The following is a 25,952-nucleotide window of genomic DNA, read 5'->3' as shown; positions in this document are numbered from 1 at the left end:
ACCCTGTACATACATTCAGCAACCACTTTATCAGTTACACTTTACTCCAGTGCTCGCCACAATAATCCATATTTCTAATTAGCCTTTCTCATCAGCACCAATTCAATTTAATTGGATTTTATTTATATAGCGCCAAATCACAACATAGGCGCTTCATATTGTACAGTAGATCCTACAATAATAGATACTGAGAAAAACCCAACAATCATATGGCCCCCTATGAGCAAGCACTTGGGCGACAGTGGGAAGGAAAAACTCCCTTTTAACAGGAAGAAACCTCCAGCAGAACCAGGCTCAGGGAGGAGCAGTCATCTGCTGCGACCGCTTGGGGTGAGAGAAGGAAAACAGAATAAAAGACATGCTGTGGAACAGAGCCCAAGATTAATAGCAGGTACAATTCAATACAGAGAGGTCTATTAACACATAGTGAGTGAGAAAGGTGACTGGAAAGGAAAAACTCATCATGGTAATCCCCCAGCAGCCTACAGGGAGTGCAGAATTATTAGGCAAGTTGTATTTTTGAGAAATAATTTTATTATTGAACAACAACCATGTTCTCAATGAACCCAAAAAACTCATTAATATCAAAGCTGAATGTTTTTGGAAGTAGTTTTTAGTTTGTTTTTAGTTTTAGCTATTTTAGGGGGATATCTGTGTGTGCAGGTGACTATTACTGTGCATAATTATTAGGCAACTTAACAAAAAACAAATATATACCCATTTCAATTATTTATTTTTACCAGTGAAACCAATATAACATCTCCACATTCACAAATATACATTTCTGACATTCAAAAACAAAACAAAAACAAATCAGCGACCAATATAGCCACCTTTCTTTGCAAGGACACACTGTAACACCTAATAAGTTCACAGAACTCAAAAATTGTTGTGTAACAGATTACACAATTTTTTAGTGATGTTTTTAAAAGTTTTAAGTTTAACTAAAAATTATAGTTGCAGTTGCCTTAAATTACCTCAATGTTAACTCATAAATGTTGATATTCCTCAACTTATAATTAGGGAGTAATAAACTCAAAATGTTCAATATTTTTCAACTTAATTAAAAAAATAATTAATTAATGACGCTGGCCAAATCTTCCCCACATCAAGGTAAATTCAAGATGGCTGACTCAGCTTTCCTGAAGGAGCGACAAGACTCCACCCACCAGAACGTCACTAATATATGCTTCTTAAACTTTTTGAGCGTTCCAAAAAAATTAGCTAAAAAATATTGAGCCCTGTTGAATTAAAGCTGCATAAAAGCCAACAGAGCTCAATACTTTATAGTTTGCTCAACTACAAAACGACATTTGAGTGTTATGAGCTTATTAGTTATGAGCTAGAACAACTGTTAGGGATTACAGTGCACTCAAAAGCCTGCCATCCATGGATTCTGTCAGTGTTTTGATCTGTTCACCATCAACATTGCGTGCAGCAGCAACCACAGCCTCCCAGACACTGTTCAGAGAGGTGTACTGTTTTCCCTCCTTGTAAATCTAACATTTGATGATGGACCACAGGTTCTCAATGGGGTTCAGATCAGGTGAATGAGGTGGCCATGTCATTAGTTTTTCTTCTTTTATACCCTTTCTTGCCAGCCACGCTGTGGAGTACTTGGACGCGTGTGATGGAGCATTGTCCTGCATGAAAATCATGTTTTTCTTGAAGGATGCAGACTTCTTCCTGTACCACTGCTTGAAGAAGGTGTCTTCCAGAAACTGGCAGTAGGACTGGGAGTTGAGCTTGACTCCATCCTCAACCCGAAAAGGCCCCACAAGCTCATCTTTGATGATACCAGCCCAAACCAGTACTCCACCTCCACCTTGCTGGCGTCTGAGTCGGACTGGAGCTCTCTGCCCTTTACCAATCCAGCCACGGGCCCATCAAGACTCACTCTCATTTCATCAATCCATAAAACCTTAGAAAAATCAGTCTTGAGATATTTCTTGACCCAGTCTTGACATTTCAGCTTGTGTGTCTTGTTCAGTGGTGGTCATCTTTCAGCCTTTCTTACCTTGGCCATGTCTCTGAGTATTGCACACCTTGTGCTTTTGGGCACTCCAGTGATGTTGCAGCTCTGAAATATGGCCAAACTGGTGGCAAGTGGCATCTTGGCAGCTGCACGCTTGACTTTTCTCAGTTCATGGGCAGTTATTTTGCGCCTTGGTTTTTCCACACGCTTCTTGCGACCCTGTTGACTATTTTGAATGAAACGCTTGATTGTTCGATGATCACGCTTCAGAAGCTTTGCAATTTTGAGACTGCTGCATCCCTCTGCAAGATATCTCACTATTTTTGACTTTTCTGAGCCTGCCAAGTCCTTCTTTTGACCCATTTTGCCAAAGGAAAGGACGTTGCCTAATAATTATGCACACCTGATATAGGGTGTTGATGTCATTAGACCACACCCCTTCTCATTACAGAGATGCACATCACCTAATATGCTTAATTGGTAGTAGGCTTTCGAGCCTATACAGCTTGGAGTAAGACAACATGCATGAAGAGGATGATGTGGACAAAATACTCATTTGCCTAATAATTCTGCACTCCCTGTATAACTATTGCAGGGTAACTAAGGGAGGATTCAGGGTCACCTGATCCAGCCCTAACTATATGCAAAAAGGAAAGTTTTAAGCCTAATTTTAAAAGTAGAGATAGTCAAAGCATTTAGGCATGTCGATATAATCAAGGTGGTGCCTGCTGGAGGTCAAACCGAGGATCAAAAAATGAAAAAAAGATGAGTAAATGTGGCATAATTGTTGATGTCAAACCAGCGGATCTGAGTATTTCAGAGACATACTGATGTACTGAGATTTTTCTGCACAAACATCTCCAGAGTTTATGGAGTGGTCTGAAATGAGAAAATTATTCAGTGTGCTGTAGTTTTCTGGGTTGAAATCCTTTGTTGATGTCAGAGGAGAATGGCTAGACTACTTCAAGCTGATAGGAAGGCAACAGAACCCAAAATAACCACTTATTACAAACAAACAACTAAGATCATGAAACTGAAGCTATATTTTGCACAAAAAGTGTCAGACGGATTCGTGCTGTGGTTACAATGACGCAGACGCTGTACCAGTCTGAAGGGTGAAGAGACAGTTAAACATAAAAGTGAATCTCTTGATTTACCGGTCGATCTCTGTCCCCACCCTAACCTATGGTCACAAAGTTTAGGTAGTGACCAAAAGAATGAGATCATGGATACAAGCAGCGGAAATAAGCTTTCTCTGAAGGATGGCTGGTTTCTTTCTCCCTTAGAGATAGGGTGAGGAGTTCAGCCATCCAGGAGGGGCTGAGAGTAGAGCTGCTACTTCTCCACATCGAAAGGAGCCAGTTGAGGTGGTTCAAGCATCTGATAATGATGCATCCCAGGCACATTCTGTGTTAGGTGTTTGTGGAAGCAGGTTTCTTTTCTGTTGTGTTAATCACATCAGGGATGTAAGTCCTTAGGTGACGGCCAAGCAGAAAACGAGGTAATAATTCTCTCTGCAAGGGAGAAGGTATAGCCCCCCCCCCCTCCCCAAGAGGGGCCAACATGTAAGAGTTTGTGGAATGTTCTTTGTCTCTGTCTCTGTGTATAAGATGTAAGGGCGGTGGCCACAATTCAGAGATGGTCCTAGTGTTTCACTGGGATGCTCTCTCCTGGACAAGCTGGAGGAGTTGGTTGGTGAGAGGGAGGTCTGGGGTTCTCTCTTTAGGCTGCTGCCCCTGCCAGCCACCGATAAGTGGAAGAAGATGGATGGATTGATGCAAAACTGTTCACGAAGTGAAAGATATCGAGCTACATTCCAAGTCATACTAAACTTTTTTTTTATCCCTTTTGAAGGCAATTTGATCCATAGTGTAGTGATTTATATGTTTAACTGTCAAGCAAACAATCCCTGGTTCAAGCTTGAGAGAAAACGTAAATCCTTTGAGGGTTATGTCATGAAGGGTGTCTAGTGTAAAAATCTGCCGAATCAACTCTATAATGAATGGTTAATGTGGGTAATGTAGTTAAGAGTAGCTTTTTTTTTTTCTTTCAAAATTTCTAGACTACACCTAATACCACTAGGTAGCAATAATGTACCAATGGGCAATAGGCCCTGCACTTTGAGTGGTCTGTCCACAGTGTTTCCAAATGGGACCCAAAGGGACAAGTTCGGAAGACAGACAGACATGTCTGTCTTCATGCATGTGCTAATATTGGTCAATTTTGTCAGCAATTCTTAGCCTTGTTCTGTTTTCTATAGCAGTGTGTTTGCAACAGATAATCCAATTCAACTAGGCAGATGTAATCCCTGCTAGAGAGAATGTGTGATTCTCATACGCTGCATTACTGGGACTATTTTTTAACCTTGGTTGTTCCATTTACTCTTATATTATAAGGGATATGGGTTACAGCCATTCCTCTAACACCATTTGCATATAATGTTGTTTTTTGCACAGTCAAAGGAGCATTCAAGAAACATTTCACTGTGTGTTGTGCTCGTATGACTATGCATGTGATAAATAAAGAATTTTCTGGGATGCTTAGGACTCATATTGCACTGCTGAAAATAGTTTATTTTGATGCATATGCTGTTTTTTTTTGCAAATTTGCATTATAATATTTATTTTCGTTTTTGCTGCAGTATATAAAAATTGGTGTATTTCAGAAATAATAATATGAAGACACTTAAAATAAATTTCCTGTGGTGGGAAACTATTTTGTGCAACTTTTTTGTATTTACAGTTTTGAGGGATAAGCCTCTTAAATTTCTCTAACTAGAAATATATGTTAAAAAAAAACAATTTTAATTCTTTTTGTAGTTTATTGCACTTTGTTGCAATTTATGTAAGTACTATGCACTTAATGCAGACATATTATTAAAATTTGGGCTATAATGGTTGTACTGATGTATATCAACTTGAAATGCTCCCAAAAATGGCTCCACAACATGTAAAAATATAATATGAGCTCTGGCGAACTTGGTTCTATGGTAAGCCCAGGTTAGGCCTGGAAGTATCCCCACAGTAGCAGCGAGGTGCAGTTTAGGACATAATGGCTTCCGGGTAGCTATGCTATGGGGACGTGAAAGGGATTGCTCGTTGTGGCATTTGACTGTATGGCGCACTTTGTTATATTTTCGCTTGGGTGATACTTTTATTTATTCACATCATGTAAAATGTAATAAATAAATTATAAAATACAAACACCAACTATTTGCATTTCAACTCCTAACTATTTAAATTTCAGCTTTTTCCTTTTAAACAAATTTAAAACAACACAAAACACTGCAAACCACAACACAATAAAATATAAATTAAAATATGCAAAGCAAAAAGATGCACATTCTCTGTCATATGGGCTTGCATGAATAAAGTTTCTGAGTCCTTTATCATCTGCAACTGAAAATAGTTGTGGATGATTACTGGCATAAGTAATTTGAATGCTAGTGTTCGTGGAATTGAAGTGGTCAAAAATGCTTTTTTTCCCCTCTGTAATTAATGCAGTAGATTACCACATGGGCCCATTTCCTGATTTAAAGCAGTTTACTGGAGCAGGGTTCATAGTCTTTTTATAGTATGTTGGCCTCACAGGAGTTATGCTTGAATATCTGCAATGTGATAATAAGTTTAACAGCATTTCTAAACCAGGGGTAAAACAAGGCATAGATCAAAGGGTTTATACAAGAGTTAAAATAAAAGATAAAGATCACAAAAGATGTAGCTGGATCATTGACAGCATTTTTATCAGTGAGAGAGTAGCAATAAAATGGACAGTAGCATGACAGAAACACAACTACAAGAACCCCCAGAGTCCTGGCTGCTTTCAGCTCAGATTTGTTTGTTTGATTCAATGAACGCTGAAGTGTGACAGCCGTAACATGAGAGCGCATGGCACGAGCCTGAGACACAGCCACCACAAATACTCTCATATACAGAACTATGATGACAGAAACTGGAAGAATAAAAAATAAAATAAGGTCAACCATTCCAGCAAAATCACTGATGACAAGCACACACTCACCATAACAGGAATTATACCTGCCTGGTTCAATCAGCATTTCTTGCGTATAAAGACTGCAGTAGAAAGTTGAATAAAACCAACACAGACAAACACTGAGTTTGACTCTTGCCACAGTAATTCTCGTGGAGTAATGCAGAGGGTCACAAATAGCCACATAACGGTCAATTGATATAAGAACTATGTTCCCTATTGAAGCACAGGTAATGTTTACAGTCAGAAAAAAATAAACAGAACACATAAGATCACCAAGTACCCAGCACGTCATGCTTCTAAGGATTTCTGCTGGCATCAGCAAGAGACCCATGAGAAAGTCTGAGACAGCAAGAGAGAGCAGGAGGATGTTGCTGGGTGTGTGAAGCTTCCTGAAATAGAACAAAAAAGAATATATTAGTAATTTTAAAATGTAAAAAGGTCCATTATTAAGACTGTAAGACAAAGACATTAAGGTGTATAAAAATTAAATATTGTGGTTTAAATTGACCAAGAATGTGCCAAATTAATTTCAATTTAGATAATAAATCATGGTGTTAAACTTTTTAAATGAAGATACAGTTTAAGTTTTAGAAACATTATATGTGCCTGAAGTAGGAGACTGAGATGATCACGAGAAGGTTTAGAGCAGCAGTGAGCAGAGAGATGCAGGACAGGACAATGTTCAGGAGCACAGCTTTGGACCAGCGAAGCGTCGGCTTCCTGCAGGAGCTGTTGAGGAGTTGTGGAAAACAGAGCTCAGCTCCTTTCTGTATCTCCATCATCAGACAACTACAACCTCTGCAGCTCTCTGACCTGATCTCATTATTATACAGCAGATTTATCTCTGCGTCTGATCTGTCTCCTCCTCTCATTCATGCTCTGTAGAATTCGCTCCTATTTCTCTCTGCACAACCTCTTGGACTGTCATACACCTAATTTATTTTGTTCAACCTCTCTTTCCTTTGCTCTGCTGTGCCTCTTTTTCTCTCTCCCAGTCCTCTCTCCTGTTATTTCTGTCTTTCTCTCATGTGGGCAATTTTGATTTCTTTGCATTTGCTTCACCTGTGGAGTTCCTGCTCCACTCCAATTTCACTTCACCTATTGTATTCTCAAATGCAACTTTCACTTGGTGAACATAATTTGTTCTTACAATAAACTATTAGTAAACTGGCTGAAGGGAGCAATCAAAGTGAAGAAGGGGACCTATCAGGGTTAGTCTGTGGACCTCATCCCTAATATCCAATCTCTAATATTCCTCTAATATCTCTAGTAGTTGGTGCATTGTCCCAATTGCCATCTCCATCTGAGAGAGCACAGACCTTCCTCTTTTCTGGTGGCTGCCACATGAGCTCTGAGCACACTAGCACAAAATAAGGACACCGAGATTCACAGTAAAACTTACAAAAATGATACAGAAAGAAGAGTTAGCACTCACTGCAGATACTAAAAATTATTTTATGCATGTATACTGCTAAAACAGTGTGTTCAAATGTAATTACTATTAACTAGTTCTGATTCTCTCTGCATTTTTGGTCGTAGAAAATCAGGGCTTAGAGAGAGTGTCATTTCTAAAATGTCCTCTTGTGAGATCGGTGAGCAAATTATTTTACCTGTTCATTATTTATTTTCACTTTTTATGAGTTCACTGTGAGTAAAATATTTCTAACATTTACTGAAGAAATAGTTTACAATGTTTTGTAGAAAGCTATACTTTATTTTGCTTAAAAGAAAACTTGAGGCAATGTCCTGCAGTGGTATTTTTTATTCAGAATGTGATTGAAATTGTAAATATTTAAATTATTGAGAGAAGACTGAAGAAGCATTTAAAAAGAGTGTTACATATTTTGGTATTTTATTTTCAATTGTAAGCATGGTTAATGTTACAAGCAGTAATTTTTTATTTGCTAACAAATTGTGAAGTGTTAATTTTTACAAACTCAGTATGTCCTATGACACTGTCGTTGACAGGTCAGGTTTTTTGTTAAATGCGTTAGATTGGATCTGATATTGATGATGAGCCAATCCTGTTGATGGACCAGTTGATTTTTTCCCGTGCTCCAAAACAGAGTGTGGTAGGCCAGCTGCAACAGAAATCTCACGCCATTTTGAACTTGCTGTCCCCTTTCAAACACACACACACACACACACACACACACACACACACACACACACACACACACACACACACATTCCCCTAGACTTTTGGACATTTTACTTGAAACCTTTAAGGACTTTTACAGACTCCACACATCTCTGCACACAGGAAGTAGACTTGGTGTAGGCAAGTTGGACCTGTTCCTCCAATTTAAGGTTTTACTCCAATCAGCTAACAAGGTCTATGCTATGTCAAATTAATGTTGCTATTTATTTTCTTTGAGAATCAACCCGTGTCTGAACTTGGGAAAAAACGGGGCATATACACAGATTTTTTCAATAAGTAAGGAGCAAGCCGAATATGGTTTTGAGCATAGGGGTGTAAATGTATGTATTTGTTTGTCACTGTTTTTGGTCTATGGCAGTGGTTCCCAAACTTTTTTTGCTGCGCCCCCCTTTGTTTTACAAGAAAAATGTTCGCGCACCCGCGTGCACACGCACACATCCTCCAACCACAAACACCCATATTTTGCTCCATTGCAGTTTATTTCACACCTCAAACATTTAGTAAACAATTAAGCAAATACAAGTAATCTGCAATAAATTACAGGTAGCAATGAAATAAACTACTAACTCTTTTACGCTACGTCCACACCTACACGGGTATTTGTGAAAACGCAGCTGTTTCGTCCACACGTAAACGGCGTTTCGAATCACCGAAAACTGAGATTTTTTTAAAACTCCTTTTTTGCGTTTAGTGTGAACGAGAAATACAGAGTTCGTCACGCAATGTCAAAGGTATGTGCCTTTTTTCACGTCACGCTGTGCGCCACGTTATTGTTTATATGGAATAAATTGCAGAATGGCAGATAGAGACAAAATGTTAATCTGACTATCTGCAGGTTTTACACGCTTACATACACGCGCAGTTAATGTCCCTCCATTTAGAAAGGCAGAGGCGTCACGATGTGATTATTTTACGTGTAGTTGTTGTGGTATGTATTTGTCTGTTTTTGGTTTGGTACTTGTTTTGTTTAAAAGGTGTAAAACCTGTAGAGAGGGAGGGCTGAATAAAAGTGAAAAAGTAGTATCAAAGTAGTATAGAATTAGTCCATTTACTGTTAATAAATAAAACAAGTACAATAAATAAATTCATTGAGTAAGAACTTAAGGAAAAAAATTGAGGACAGGATAAAAAAAATTAATTGATTGATCAACAAAGAGTAGTGATAAAGCATAAAGAAATACTGGCAATTCAAAAAAAGATTAAGCAACGAAAGAAAGAAATTGAAAATAATTGGAAGAATAATAAAATAACAGATGATGTTGAAATAAGTAATAACAAATTAAAAACAGTAAATGAATACACGAGAAACAAAATAATTAAGGTATAATTATATAGGAAGAGTGAAATATAAAAGAAAAATTACAATGGCTACTACCACCCCTGCAACATTCAATGAAGAAGAACTAGCAGCTCCCAGCAATATGAGACACCTCAAGGACTTTGTAAATGCCAAATGTTGGAAAGAGAAACGGAGAAGAAAAAAAGGGCAAAATCGTAAAAATGCTTCGATGATGTCTGGATGGCGTGGGAAAAAGGATTTCTCACTACACATCCAGGAGCACCACTCCCAACTAATGATACAATACAAGCCCTGCATCAAAAAGCAAAAGAGAATTATGATAAGGCACGTGCAGCATGGGAAGAGGGAGTAAGAAAGGCTTTGGGTTCAAAGAAAGTGGACATGGATAAAAAAAAAGAGATCTTCTGGTCACAATAACAACAATGTGTCAAATGATGGTTAACAGGAAGAGGCATAATCATTTAACACAAAGTCATAGTGTTAAAGAAATTGAAACTGGACCAACTGTTGTACAGACCACACCCATGGTTTCACTTCTACATCCCTTCCTATTAATGAACCCTTTTTTTTTTTGCCTGTCCCGTTTGGCTCTTCTGCCATCAGAATTATTGTCTAAAGGCAAAGAAAGATGCCCAACGGATTTACTTTACCAAATTGACCATCCCAGCCTTGCCGTAATGGTCAATTTGATTCACCTTTTATTGTTTATTTTATTTTCACTTGTTAAATACGGGACAGACTTGACTGGGGAAAAGAAAGGGGAGAAAGAAAGAGGGAAAGAAAAACAGCGGGGAAGAGGGACGGGGATAAAGGGAAAAACAACAGCGCACAGTGTGCTTTGAGGTAGGAGCCAAAAAGGGTGTAGTTTGTGTGTGTGAGCACCCGTGTGTACACCTGTGAGCATGAGCACGCTTGTATTTAAAAGGTTCCTACATGTAATGATCTGTTAGAGGGTGTGGGGAGCCACTGCCCCGTCCTCCAGGGCATGAAGCAGGTATGGAGGAGATCAAAACTCCAGACATCCAGAGGCCCTCAGAACACAAGAAACCAAGGAAGACCAACAGAGGGGCAGCCGCGCGACTGTCCCAGAAAGAGCTGAGGAGAGTCCCAGATGAGGGATCACTCAGTAGCTGCGGAGCAGAAGCCAGGAGGGGGGGCTGCCCGTGAGCTCCGCCGGCAGCCAGCTGCGCCCTCGGAGGGGGGGAAACTGCACCCAAGCCAGGTAGTGTTACCCTTTTCCCTGGGGTGGAGAGAAGCAGACTGCCCTGACTCGGCAGCAGCAGGGAGGCCCCACATTCCAGACCCTGATCGGGCGGCCATCTCCTCCTCCTAGCCCCCCCACTCCGACAGGCTGCAGAGAACGGGGGTGTGTAAAGACTCCAAAGCTTCTTCTGCCCGCTCATATGTAGTGTTGATGCATGTGTGTTCTAAGGTGCATTTAAAACCCAGGAGGACATGGAGCTACCTGCCAGAGAGCAGCAGGTAAGCGCATAGCCTGTCCTGATAGCCCTCAGTGTCTACGTGTATTTAAAATTGAGAGGTGGGCAATGACGCAGGGGTGAAAGGAAGGAAGGGAGGGGCAAGTGACCCCTCCCTGGGGCCAGCTCCCCTGCTGACCCCAGTAGGCATCTCCATACTCTGCAACCCGCCAGGGAAAGGGGGCCCAGGCCCATCCGGACCGGGGCACAGTTCGGCGGCGCTGCCTGGCCCCACAGAGCCCAGGACTTAGCCCACACGACCCCACCACAGAGAAAACTCCACCCACCCCGCCATCCACTCATCTTCCAGACTACACAAGACAATAGACGCCCAGGCTGAGATCTTCCTCCACCTCTGATCATTTATAAAGTGTTGCTCATCCTTGGTGTGTAATTTATAAACAAATATATAAATGTTTATTCTTGATTAATAAACTCATATATAACTTGTTCATGGTAAAATGTACAAAGTCTAAATAAGTGATTCAAGTATTTAGAAGCACATTTATATATATATAATGATTAAGATATAAGTGCATTGTTTGAGTGTGTTAATGGAGGTTTTATTAATACTTATTTCATATTGTAATTCATAGTTAATTCAGGCACTTACTAGTTGTTAAGTATTTTGTTTGACCTCATGTAAATGGAGTGTCGTACCATTATAAAGCATTAATGAAAATGAAAGTAGCTTAAGACTCTAGCAAGTCTCAACTATCCTTACAACAGAAAAATTATGTACATATAGATATTTATTGCCAGATGCAAACGTAACCCACCTGAGGTTTACAGAATACTAAGTTTAAAAGTGAGGTTTGAAAGAAGACTGCAATGCTAATGCATCAAAAAACAGCATAACTGTAAGGCTAGTTAGCCACGTTAGCTCAGCTCAGCTCAGCTAAATTAGGGGAGGCAAACTTTGCAGGGCATGTTTAATGGTGTGCTATCAGTTTCTACTTTTAACTATATTTTAGTAACAGTTCCTTCATGGAAATTCTTTACTTTTTCTCAAGGAAGTTTACATATTTGTCAACTTCATTATCTTGAAAGTTCATTAAAAACAGCAGTTAAAGCTAGAAAAAACATTTTTATTAACTAGATAAAACAATCTACTTAAACAACCTACATACCTGCTTCTCTTCTATTGATGGATTTTTAGCATGATTGCCTTCTTTTTCCTCAAAACTGTTATGATATATTTAAAAGGTAACATTTACTGAGATGCTAATTAATATATTAGCCATATTCACAGGTGTGGAAATAGTTAGCTAACTTTTGATTTTTGAGAAAAAAATTTTTTGGTATTAAGCATATGATACAATTGTATCAGAGCTAGAAAAACAACACAGCTGTAAATCAATGTGTGTTTAAGAAACACAGCCAAAGTCAATGTCATTATTGGTTATAAAATAGAAAGTGGCTTAAGCTGAATGCTCTTCATGTTCAAGTTAACTTAAATGTTAACATTTAAACAAATTTTATCGTACTGAATTCATACACATCTCAATACATAGAAGACAGCATTTTTATATTTCCAGACTATGGACACATTCATTTACTGGATTTGAAATCTTTATATAGCAGATGTTAGTCAAGTCACTCCGCATTATCTCTGTAGTATGTTGATCTCACTGCTGTTAGCCTTTAATATCTGCAGAGTGATGATAAGTTTAACAGCATTTCTAAACCAGGAGTAAAACAGTGCATACATTAATGGGTTTAGGCAAGAGTTAAAATAATAAACAATGAGGATAGAAGATGCAGAAGAAGCAGCTGGATCATTGCCTGCAAGAAAAAAGTAGCAGTAAAATGGACAGTAGCACGCCAGAAACACAACTACAAGAATCCCAAGGTTCCTGGCTGCTTTCAGCTCAGATTTGTTTGCTTGATTCAGTGGCCGCTGAAGTGTGACAGCTGTAACATGAGAGCGCATGGCACGAGCCTGAGACACAACCACCACAAACACTCTCGTATACAGAACTACGATGATCGTAACTGGAACTATAAGAGATACAACAAAGTCAACAATTCCAATAATATCATCAACAACAAAAACACACTCTCCATAGCAGGAACCATACCTGCCTGGGTTTATCAGGGCATGCTTTGTATAGATGATGTTGTACAAAATAGCATAAAGCCAGCACAGAAAAACACTGAGTTTGACTCTCGGCACAGTGATTCTGGTGGGGTAATGCAGAGGGTCACAAATAGCCACATAGCGGTCAACTGATACGAGAATAATCATTTCAAATGAAGCATTGATAAGAATGCAGCTCAGATAAGTATAAAGTGAACACATGAGATCACCAAATACCCAGCAGGCCGTGTTTTTGAAGATTTCTACCGGCATCAACAAAAAACAGACAAAAAAGTCAGAGACAGCCAGAGAGAGGATGATGATGTTACTGGGAGTGTGGAGCTGCCTGCAGGGAGACAGAAAATTATAAATTACACATTAATCATGTCAAAATATCTTCAATGAAGATGTTCTATTAGAGGCATGGTGCAATTAAGGAAATAAAACCTATACAGTCATGATGAAGTACACACAGGACATTCATCTTGACATAATTCATTAATTACTTAACTAATTTACTAACTAATTACTAAACTTGATTTTCTAAAAGTTGAACTTTAGTTTCATCTGAGAGGTTAATCTCTGCCTGAAGTGGGAGACTGAGATGATGATGAACAGATTAAGAGCAGCAGTGATCAGAGAGATGGACGAAAGCCCAACGTTCAGGAGCACCGTTTTGGACCAGTGAAGTGTCGGCTTCCTGCAGGAACTGTTCAGTAGCTCTGGAAAACAGAGCTCTGCCTCTGGATGCATCTGGATCTCCATCATCAGGTTCCTGCAGCAGTCTAATCAGAATTTTCTGTCATACAACAAATTTATCTCCTTCTACCATACCTCCCATCTACTGTTGTGCTCCCTGGAGAATGATATCCTCCCTCTTTTTGTGCACACAACCTCTTGTACTTTTCACTTTTGATTTCTCCGTCTCCCATCCAAACATATCTATCACAATTAAAACCAGAAGATTTACATTTTAATGGCCAAAACTACAAACTTGGGCCTAAAAACAGTCATCTACAAATCAGCCATCCAATTGTCTCTGTTCTCCTTTTACAATCAGTATGTAAGAGTTAAGATGAATATTTTATGCAGCACCTAATCCAGATAAGCTGAATACACACAGGCAATCAATACAATCCTTGATTTATGGCACAATTAATTTGTTCTTACTGTGTAATTGATGCTTATGTTAGTTTCATTTATAATCAAGATACCTAAGTTAGTGTTGTTCCAACAAAACTGACATCATACAGTTTCATATGATGATGTTATAACATATATACAAAACCTCCTAGCACTGAGATTTCAGTCATTCTGTAACTGCAGTGACAATACAGACTTTTATACAGTTTTTAGTTTTTCTGTCAACGTAGTTATAATCAGCAGTCACAGAATCAACTGTTGTCTGTGATTACGCTTGTGGGACAAGACACGAACAATAAATGTTAAATTACAGGCACTTCTATTTGATTGAATCTTGAAAATGTGCACCCTTTAAAAATATGAAGGAAAAAAATGTGGCTCTCTGTAAAATGTAAAAAAAGAAAAAAAAACACAGAATGCAGGGTGCTGGCATTGTTGATTGATTGAGCAGGCAGCCCGTACGACAAAAATCTACTGCCAAGGCCTGGATTTGACTCCACACCAGGCTATTTGCGTGGCTAAATGCCAAAAACATTAAAAAGAAAACACAAATTGCAATAATTTGTAAACCTCATAAATACAATTTGTATTCCCAAAATAACAAGTAACAGAAAATACACCAAATATTTAAAAAGAGGACATGGAACTTTTTTTGCTTGCCCTGTCTCGCAGTGCAGCAATCAGAATTGTTGAAAACACACTGAACATCTGCTTCAACGCCTGTTAAAAAGAAACAACATAGCAGGAAAACCATAGCAACAACCAACATATGCATAAGTACCACTAAATAATAAATATTAAATGTTACTGAGCAGGACAGAGTATTAATGATACATGACATGTTTAGAGACAGCAGTCGACTAAGATATTGTGAGTCTGTATCTGTGTGCAAATCTGTGCGTGGGAGCATGCTTGTGTTCATGAGGTTTCTCCATTTAAGTATCTAATAGTGTGTGGGGGGAACATTGATCAGTTTCAATATGATGGCAGCAACACGTCTCTGGGAAAGGGCAATGTTTACTATGTGTTGCATCCCCTCTTTGTTTCGCAACAGTCCATATACAACAGAGAAGTGAGGAGACCTCTGGCTGTTATTTACTCTGGGAAAAACTGCACAGAGGTTTATGAAAACAAGCAGTATGTCTGGAAAATAGTGCAGAAGTCTCTGCAAGAGTTCAAAGAGAGGAGAGAAACACAACTACAGGAATCCCAAGAGTCCTGGCTGCTTTCAGCTCCGATTTGTTTGCTTGATTCAGTGACATGAGACCGCATGGCTCGAGCCTGAGACACAGCCACCACAAACACTCAAATATAAACAACTGTGATGATAATAACTGGAGCAAAAAAAGAGAAAACTAGGTCAAAAATCCCTGCAATATCATTAATGACAAACACACACTCTCCATAGCAGGAATTATACCTGCCTGGTTCAACTAGGATATCCTTCATGTAGAGACTGCAGTAGAAAACAGCATAAAACCAACGCAGACAAACACTAAATTTGACTCTCGCCACAGTCATTCTGGTGGGGTAATGCAGAGGGTCACAAATCGCCACATAACGGTCAACTGAGATGAGAACTATGTTCCCTATTGAAGCACAGACAATGTTGCTGGTCATATAAATATAAAGTAAACACATAAGATCTCACTATGTTATCCCTCTAACAGCCTTCACATGTTCTCACTGTAATTTCCCCTCATGAATGAATTTATGCTGCACTAATGTGAATGTTTGCAGGGAAATCAAAAGCATTTCACTCGCAGTACTCGAGCTGACTTACCTTTGTTTGAATGACGACTTGTACGCGCTGACTCCACAGACAAGGTCAGGCTACGTCAATAGCGGTTGGTCTTCAGGGTTTCTACTCCACGGCCGTATTTCATACGGGTCCACATTTCCAATGCACGCTATTTTCTGCAAGTACCGCTGCTTCGCCTCTGGACGCAATCGGTCTCTAAACAGTTCATTCTCTTTTGAGCTGCTTTTAAGCATCTTTCTTGTAGTCGTCGTTCCAACACAGTGTGTTTGTGTTGATTCATAGACCCCGAAAATGGCGCTGCGCTCCCATAATGCATTGCGGCGTGACGTCAACTCCAAAGCCCTATAGTGCATACTATAACAGCAGATTTATGATCGAGGCCACATTCCTGTGAGGAAGTTGTGAGGAAGTGTTGTTTCTGTTAGTATCCGTGTGAGTTCAAAACTATTCTACAATGCACTGTGTGCAGTAAAAGACAAAACACAAATATATGATGCTAATTATGAGATATTAGTCTTAACATTAAAATACACTAATACACTGTTGGGGATTAATTCAAAACTGAAGGCACATTGAACCAGTGTGGGTACCACAGCATCTTTTGGTGACCTCAAACACACCTCCAGGCTGTGTATGGCGTAGGGGTATTTTACCAAGAAGGAGAGTGATAGAGTGCTGTGGCACTGCCACATAGAATACTGAACTTGCCACCATTGAGAACAGGCAGCATAGTCCTCAAGACATTGAACGACTTCAGCCTAGATAAAGGATAAAACTAAAACAATATTATTAACGGTACAGGGGGACTACGGGGGGATTATTTAGAGGTCAAAAGGTCTATTCAGGGTCAACTTTTCGCATATCCCAATTTTGCCAGGTGGCTATTGTCCTTAGTCTACCATTTGTATAATATAGAGGTGGACAAAGAACTGCTTCACACAGTGTTCATAAAGTTATGACAAAGAGCCTGGCTACCAGTGCCAGCAGGAATGGAAAGGGAAATAAATGAAAATAAAATAACAACAATACAAACAAAAACAGAACAGCTTTACAAAGAATCACAACCTACATTTTAGAACCAAGATAAAAAGACTTAGATTAGCTAAAACTTAGATTAGCTTCTTAGATAAGCTTGACATAATGAGAGCTTGAGGACAACGTCAAATGACAAAAAAGTTTTTTAGTGCAACAAGACACTACAGGCTTGGCAGCCACAGCTGGTACCGGCCACTTCAAGCCACTTCGACAATCTCATTGGACCCCCCCCCCAAAAAAAAAAAAACAGCTATGGAAAAGTACAGTAAGGAGTCACTGGAAGCCAGGTTAAATCTACCTTGGTCCATACCTCTCGCCACCAGTTTCTTTCTTTTGAGCAAAAAGGATGATAAACTCAGGCCTTGTATAGATTTTGGAGGACTGAATGAATTAACTGTGAAGAACCCTCTGAATCATCGAAACCAGTGCATATCTTACTTGCATCCTGTGTAGTGGGCGCTGTTACCTGGGAAATCAAGACATTGGTGCGCTGTGCACAGCCAGAAGAGCCTGATCCAGCTGCGGCCCACCTCACAGGCTATTTGCTCCACCTACCGCACACTCCCATGTGCTGCACTGGCTCCACACAGCGCACTTTGATCGCAAGGACAATTTCCTTGTTAAAATGCTTTTAGTGACTCTCTTTAGAAGGTGATGCATGCAAATATGTTTTGGCATTTTTTACGCCCCTTAACGGTTTTAAGTCAGCCCTGGTCTCACATTGCCTTAGATTTTGTCACCGGCTTGCCGTACTGCTCTAGCAACTTTGTCATATTTTCCATAATTGACAGGTTCTCCAAAGTGGTCCATTTTGTGCTTCTGTCTCGATTCTCTATTTCTAGTCATCGCTATTCAGTGATATGAATTATATCAGAACGCGGCAAATAGACTCCAATTTGTTCATGTAAATGGGGAGTCTTCTTCACTTGGTAGGATTAATTACAGAGTACCACAAAGTCCTGTGCCAGGATGAACGCTGTTTACTTTATGCATTCTGCTTATGTATGCTTGCCTTAGGCAGTATCTTTGAAAGTCATAGCGTACATTTTCAGTTCTATGTAGATGACCCCTAGCATCATCTAGCCATGAATCAGATAGCACACCAGGTTAAAGTACAGGAATGTCTTGAAGACATAAAGACGTGGTTACCTCTAATTTTCTGTTTCTATATTCAGATAAATCTGAACTTATTGTACTCGGTCTTGAAAATCTGAGGAAAATAGTGGCAAACCAGATACTTACTCTGGGATTACCTTGGCCTTCAATAATTCTGTAAGGAGTCTTGGAGTCATTTTTAAACAGGATATGTCCTTCAATGTGGATATTAAACAAATATATAGGAGAGACAGACACACTCTATTACATTTAAAAGCGACCTTTTTAATAAAGCTGAAAGCTTAGGGCTGAATCAGGTGACCTTGAACCCTCACTGCAATAGGACTAGGCTGCTGGAGGATTCCCATGATGCACTGAGGGTTTCTTCTTCACTTGCCTTTTGTTACTTTTTTGTTTAAATACCACTTTAAGGGAGTTTTTCCTTCCCATTGTCATCAAATAATTGCTCATAGAGGGTGTTTTAATTTGTCGGACAATGCTTATGATTTTCTGTGAGTCTGTTCACCCCATTGCCATCCTCTATGCTGTTGCATGCTGGAGCAGCAGGTTAAGATGCCAACACATTTTATGTGTCACACAGAATGAAAAGGCTTCACCACATCTACGAAATTAAAAGAAAAAGGTTGGTCATATTATTCCTCAGAACACCTCAGCGATTCCCCTCTCGAGTATATTTGCTCCGGGCCTGCAAACCTGTGTTAAAAAATGAAATCAGTATAATTATCATGTCAAATCTTTTGAACTCCTGGCTCCACCCAGAGCCTACATCCACAGAACTACCTAGAAACAAAACCTGTGTGTTAACATGAACTTCACATTTGAGAACCCCGTTTTTATTTTTTTCTCTTACTTTGCTCTTGTTTTCCTGCTGTACCATGTCCGATCGTGTCAGGCGTTGTGTGGAGGCGAGGAAGAAGGAACCCAAACGCAGGACTGGCAGGTAGGTGAAGGTTTATTAAAGGGAGTGGGTGAACAGACGGTGAACGGACACTGACTGGCTAGACAACTGAACGGCTGACTGAACTGAGGGAACACACGGGAAGGACAACGTAACATCAATGACACGACAGTGAACGAATAGAAACAGAGGGCTTAAATACACAGACTGGTGAGGATGATAATGAAAGACCGGTGAGTACACAGCTGAACATAATCTGACTAATGATACGTGGGAATAACTGGAACACAATACGCAGGCGGTATGCTGCCACAGAAAACAGATGTGAAAATAAACTGAAGATGACAAAACGGAAAACACTGGGTCAACAACCCAGGAACCCTGACAGATCGCATGCCCCTACCGGTTGTGCTCTCTTTTTTAATAATTTACTATTTTAAAGGGAAAAACCTGGGTCACTTGGACCAGTGTTTGTTATTCCATAACTGTACTTTGAATGTGACAAATCTATCCTTCCCCTATGTAATTCATGAATATTGTTTTGGTTCTGACTATTTTCCTCTATAACATTTAACTGACTTCTACAGTGGCCTGCTATGGTTAATGGTTACATGAGTGATATCAAAAATTTTCTTAAAGCAAACATCAGCCCCCCAAAATTAATCTGAAGTTCCACACTCTCATGTGAATCTACAGTCTCCCCCTCTCTCTCTTATCCCCCTGCTCCTGCCAAAAGCAAAAACAAAACAAAGCAAAGCATCTGATAGGTTTGTAGCTTGAACCTATTCGCTGGAACGTTGAAGACAATATAATTACACAGCAAGCAAGACACGAAGTAGGCAAAGTTCTTCATGTTTCTCGTGCACGGGAGAGAACCGGACAAAAGTCCGTTCCTTCGCTTGACCCCAGTTGCTCTCGTCCGCTCCCCTGTAACACTGCTCTTTTATTGAGGTTACATGAATATGCATAGGTTCATTAACATACGACGTCTACATACCAACAAAGAGTACCGTGCGTGTGTGTGTGTGTGTGTGTGTGTGTGTGTGTGTGTGTGTGTGTGTGTGTGTGGGGTCAGAGTGTGACCCCATAAACAACTTCCCTTAACCTGCTGGTCTGGAAAATCCAACAGTTCATCTATATGTAAAAGGCACTTAGACTCAACTACGTTAATCCTACCATAAAACAATAAAACAAGGTACGACCTCTTCCCATGCTCCCAGGATGTAGGTGTGCATTCTGGAATGCACACCAAGCCTTTGTAGCCTGCTAAAGATCACACATCCTATCACTACACAATTGATTATACACCTCTAAGCATATATGGTTAAATATTTCTAAGCATAAATGACAATCAACAATACAAAACCTAACAGCATCCACCCTTTTCTGTGAATATTTGTCAACATTTACTCATCCTAACGTTGGTCCAGTCTTTGTCTCAGTGTCAAGTCAGTCAACACTTTAGTCCCCATCGTCAGTCCATCACAGCCCAGTCACACACATTCATGCACACACACTCACCCGCATTCACACGAGATATTACTGATAATAGAGTCCTGCGCGCAACCTTTTCCAGTGTCCATCACCAGGAAGATGACGTCATCATTTTAAAAAGAATAACAAGTGCTTATGATTTTGGACTGATCGGGTCCCCATAGGTAGCTGTCTCCTCAGCCCATTGTAATCTGGAAAAGCTCACCTTATATTTGCTCTCACAAAAATGTTAATTCAATCTTGCAGGCCTGCTTAGAACAAAAAATAATAATCAGCTCTTTTTTTTCTAAGTCATCAAAACAGAAAACATCATCACCATAAGGGTGACACCTGACAGGTTTTCGCTAAGTGCACTGTTACAAAAATAATGGGCCCAGTTCTGGACATGTCCATGTATAGAAAAACTCTTACTAAAACAAAACCCCGAAAATCTGCCAGATTAATCACAGAAAAGTTTTGCTTACTAGTGTAACAATATGTTATGGGACATCACTAAATTATAATTTATTTATTTACCTTTCTGTGGCGATGCTCTGGACATTTCTAAACCTCCACAAGTTCAGCATCAATTTTCATATGCTCTCACTTTAACAAGACCAGCCTTCACCTCTCACCCGTCCTCGTCCCCTATTCTCACAGTTGCCTGTGTGTCCTCCCAAATCTCCAGCAAACACAGGCCCAAATCAGCTGTTTCTTTCTCTCTGTTATTCTCTCTTCCTCTTTTCAGTCTCTTTTGCCGCTTAACTCCCAGCATGGCAAACATAAACCTCAGACAGTCCCATCAAGTGCTTTCACACAATAATGTCACTGGTACACTTCCCAGCTGGTGATTAGAGCACATGTTTCCATCAATGATGGTATTCGTACATGCTGCTGGACCCTTCAGAGTTTTAGCTCAGTTGTGCTGTCTTTTGCTTTTGCCTGCTGTTAATTCTTCAAGTCCACAGTGTTGCTCTGTATGTCTTCATGAAGAGATTGACTGTCCTTTAAGCTTCTCCTCAGGATAAGGACAGGATGAGAGGTGAACCTATGAAATTTTGAGCCAAAACCTGGCCTGTTTGTCGTCCCAATTAAGTTAATCTATCATTTTGCCGCTGTACTCATCCACGAGGTTGAGCTAAGTCCATGGGCACCTGTATCAACACACTAAGACATTTCTTTAATATAATTTTCCTAGTTATCAACACATTCATTGTCTAATTCTTCTATCTAGATTTTAAGACATCTTTCTCTCTCTCACGTTGCACACACATCAGGCAATTTCCTCCAAACTGCCTGCAAACATTTCACTTCCTGTCACAGACACACACACACAGCGGTTTTCACACACACTCCTCACCTCACTCCATTTCATCAATTTCTGCAACCTAATCGAACTCTTGTTTTATGTTCACTCTCTATATACTGTACCCTCTGTAACTCTACTCATTTTTAATGTACTCATTTTAAGAATGCACCCTCAGCCACACACACACAAATTGAGCAGCTTCACACAAATATATACTCAGGTCTTTACATTTGCAAGCATTAACCAAACGAAATCCTTCACATCAAAGTCTTCAACGTGTTTATCAGAATTCCTTCAGCACAATTTTTTTTCTTTTTTTGTGTCCCGTTTGGATCTTTAGCCATCAGAATTGTTGTCTTAAGGCCAAGAAAGATGCCAAGCGGATATCTTCAGCACAATTAACAGTTTTTCCACACACATAACAATTCTTTTAGCTCAGCTCTGCGGCACAATTCACTCAGCTCCTTTAGCAGATCTTCTCTTACACAAGCCACACCCTTTTTCTATCACACTTTCAAAACAATATGCACTTTTGATCATGCATCCAAAGAACAATTTTACACTTTCCTATATATTCACACGTTTATACGTATAACAAAATAACACCAAATGCCAAGATACATTATTTCCATTTCCTTACCACACTTTACATCATCCTGTACTGGTACCAGTTTTCCCTACACAATTTTGACAACTTTAAAAGCCTATGAGCCCAGGTCCAAATTAATTAATCAATTAAACCGTTTCTGTCCCGGACAGAGGCCTGATTTCTAAGTCTTATTTTAATTTAAAAGTGTTTCCCCCACCCGCAGCTTTACCGGAAGCTTTACTTTACCAGCATCTCTCGCCTAAAACTTTACCAGCCACTCTATGTTGAGGTGGTCATGCTCGAGGCCCGGCCTCTTCACTCAAACAATGCACCAAAAGTGGTCCCTGACCACTGGCCGTTAACCAAGGTCCCAAGTCTTGGCAGTGGCCAACTGAGATAATCCTGACGCCGCAGGGTCTTGCCACACGTCCGAAGCAAGGAGGGGGTTCTCACCCCTGAACTTGTGTGCACTCCTAGGGATCGCCCTCCCCGTCCTAAATCAATTTAAATAAATTTTCAAACACCACTGGGGACTCTAACCACCAGTTTACTGATGTCCAGGCCCAGCCTTCTGCCCAAAATGGGAACTCAAATCCCTTAAACAAGTGCCTAATTACCAACTCTAATCTCTTTTCTCTTGGCTGACACAACACAGTTAACATTGCACACAACACATGAACATTAAAATTCAACCCAACATTAACAGTAATACATTTTCATCAGATATTTCCCCAGACTTTACTGTTATTATCACAAATTTCCCAAAATCACCAAGGATATTTCACCAGAAATCCACTGAACAAATTTTGTAATTTAGTTTAATTTTACTACAACTGAGCCAATTTAACTGTGAAGATCATCAACTCGGCGAACAGATAATTTAATAAGCACACTTTGCTTTTTTAACAGGTGGTGCTTAACTTTAAATTTGGACCTGTCCTCTGTTTGCCTCATGGCCAAATTGGTCCTCTCAGCCGTCAAAGAATCCGGGTTCACGGCACCAATGATCAAATCCGGTTCCTTTATATTCTTTTACTGACCAAGAAAAAACCCGACTCAGTGTGGTCAAAGCTCAAAAATCCTCTTTAGTCTACATTTCTGGAAAAGTAGATGTGCACAGGCTAAATCCTGAGCAGATCTGAAGCATTACAAGCCAAATGAGCATAACATAATCAGTCATACGTCACACATGGTTTTGATCAAAACAACTGCTGCGCTGCACTCTAGTTTCACTTCCTGTACTCTGCAGGCCTGCACAAAGCGTCTTCTGCAGTTTCCTGTCTTACACAGTACTCTGTGACCTTTAGCACACATTCTAACTCAAAGTGGCGTTTTTTCTACACTGGCCTCTATAAAACATTATAAACAGAAAATAAGCACTAAGAATATATATTTATTCCGTAACACAGTTCTGTGATTTCCTGGATACTGAGTGATCCCCTTTGGTTATCCTGGTTCAGATTTCAATAGGAAGATGAGGCTTGTCTGCTCAAGTTGCCTGTAGTATCATCTGCAGACATAAGTTGAAAATAAAATAGTCATCCCATTTTAGTACTGTTAAAAAAAAGATGAAGATGGTTAACAATTATGACCCAAGTGTCTGCTTGTATAGAAATGTTCAACATTGAGTCCAGAAAAATAAAGGTTTATAAGTTGACTGTGGGAGAGAGCGAGTTTGAAAAAAAGAAAGCTCCAAAGGTTGTGTCATTAGAAAGAGGAGGGATGGGACTGGTGGGTGAAGGACAAAATAGATAAATGAGCTCTGTGAGGAAAAGCTTTGATGAGATGCAGCAGCCTGATGATGGAGATACACGAAGGACTAGAGCTCTGTTTTCCACAACTCCTCAACGATTCCTGCAGAAAGCCAACACTTCACTATTCCACAACTATGCTGCTGTATATTGTGATGTCATGCATCTCTCTGATCACTGCTGCTCTATCACTGCTGCTCTAAACCTTCTGGCCATCATCTCAGTCTCCCACTTCAGGCAGAGACCAACTTTTAAATTAACTTAGATTAAGGTTTAGATATATGAAAAGTGAGATTTGCATCATTGGAATTAGCAAAGAATACATTAAGTGAAACTAATAAATGTCTTTGGCTCAACCATGACTGTTAAGTTGTGTAAGGTTCACCGTGTCTTAATAAGGAAACAATTTCACTAAATACATTTTGACATAATTAACATATGACATAATCTCAACTATCTTATCACTATCATTTCGCTGCCCCACCTTGGGCATAGATAAACCTCAGCTGAAAGGTGAGGTTTATCTTTAGACTGTAATTTAATTTAGTGATGAGTTAAGTTAGTTTGGCACATTCTGTGTATTTTAAACAAGAATTGAATCATGCCTTACTAATAAATCATTTCTACTAATGGAATTTTCACTAAAAACAATGTAACATTTTTAATGTGTATTATTTATTTTTTCTGTTACCCTGCAGGCAGCTTCGCACACCCAGCAACATACTCCTCCTCTCACTGGCTGTTTCAGACTTTCTCGTGGGTCTCCTGTTGATGCCGTTACGAATTTTAAAAAGCACCACCTGCTGGATACTTGGTGATTTTAATTGTTTTCTTTATTGGTATCTGACTGGCAACATTACGTGTGCTTCAATAGGGAACATAGTTCTAATATCAGTCGCTATGTGGCTATTTGTGACCCTTTACATTACTCCACCAGAATTACTGTGGCAAAAGTTAAACTCAGTGTTTGTCTGTGTTGGTTTTATGCTATTTCCAGCATTAGTCTTTATGCAAAAGACTACCTGATTGAACCAGGCAGGTATAATTCCTGTTATGGAGAGTGTGTCATTAATGATATTGCAAGGACTATTGACCTTGTTTTATCCTTTATATTTCCAATTACTGTCATCTGTATATGAGAGTATTTGTGGTGGCTGTGTCTCAGGCTCATGCCATGCGCTCTCAGGTTACAGCTGTCACAATTCAGTGTTCTCTGAATCAAGCAAACAAATCAGAGTTGAAAGCAGCCAGGACACTTGGAGTTCTTGTAGTTGTGTTTCTACTGTGTTTCTGCCCATATTACTGTGTCTCTCTTATAAGGGAGGACTTTAGCTCAGTAGCTCCTGTAATGTTTGCATGCCTCAAACATTAATGATGACACCTTCAGTATTTCTCAGTTCCATTCTTTAATTCGCAGGCTTGCAGCGGCAACACAGTCTGCAGCGCTAACTTGTTCATCTACCGTTTTTCATTGTCCCTCTTTTCTATCCTCTCCTTCCGCCTAACATTCGACCTTTCAAAATAAAATCTCTGTAAACATCACAGCGCTCATTGTGATCAGTCTGTTCTTTTCAAACTCCTGTTTAAACCCAGTGATCTATGCCTTGTTCTATCCTTTTTTTCATAAAAGCTTTGAAACTAATTGTCACTTTACAGATACTGCATTTGTTGTAGAATATGTAGACAGTAATTCATTGTGACAGGAATCACACCCACTTTTACGCTTTTCACAAACTTTATTTCTTATTGTTACTGTTTACACACTGGTTGCAGCTTTGCAGCTCACAGCCACAGACGCTAATAACAACAACAGTGAGGACCTAGTTCATTCTTTTAGTACAGGTGTGGCATGTTTACTCATGCCACTCAGGTGTGTCTGCCTCCCCACG

General features: G+C 39.7%; 2 protein-coding genes and 1 pseudogene across 3 annotated transcripts; 1 reads left to right on the top strand and 2 right to left on the bottom strand.

Annotated features, from left to right (window-relative positions):
* Window positions 1–5,543: 5,543 nt before the first annotated feature.
* Window positions 5,544–6,747, bottom strand: LOC309690200 (trace amine-associated receptor 13c-like; the record flags this gene model as incomplete). Its single annotated transcript, XM_082507126.1, has 2 exons — window positions 5,544–6,357; window positions 6,575–6,747. The coding sequence occupies 2 exons, from the start codon at window positions 6,745–6,747 to the stop codon at window positions 5,544–5,546; spliced, it is 987 nt and encodes a 328-aa protein (XP_082363252.1).
* Window positions 6,748–12,513: 5,766 nt separating this feature from the next.
* On the bottom strand, window positions 12,514–13,155 carry LOC309690479 (trace amine-associated receptor 13c-like; the record flags this gene model as incomplete). The annotated part of the gene is made up of 1 exon (XM_082507506.1): window positions 12,514–13,155. One exon carries the CDS (start codon window positions 13,153–13,155, stop codon window positions 12,514–12,516), a length of 642 nt encoding a protein of 213 aa, XP_082363632.1.
* Window positions 13,156–18,918: 5,763 nt separating this feature from the next.
* Window positions 18,919–25,435, top strand: LOC309690477 (trace amine-associated receptor 13c-like; annotated as a pseudogene). The gene is made up of 2 exons: window positions 18,919–18,983; window positions 24,762–25,435. The product of its transcript is annotated as a trace amine-associated receptor 13c-like (transcript).
* Window positions 25,436–25,952: the final 517 nt, after the last annotated feature.

The sequence above is a fragment of the Aulonocara stuartgranti genome (genome assembly GCF_965226115.1).
Source record: "Aulonocara stuartgranti genome assembly, chromosome: 16".
Lineage (NCBI taxonomy): Eukaryota > Metazoa > Chordata > Actinopteri > Cichliformes > Cichlidae > Aulonocara > Aulonocara stuartgranti.
This window is presented reverse-complemented; position numbering and strand designations above follow the sequence as displayed.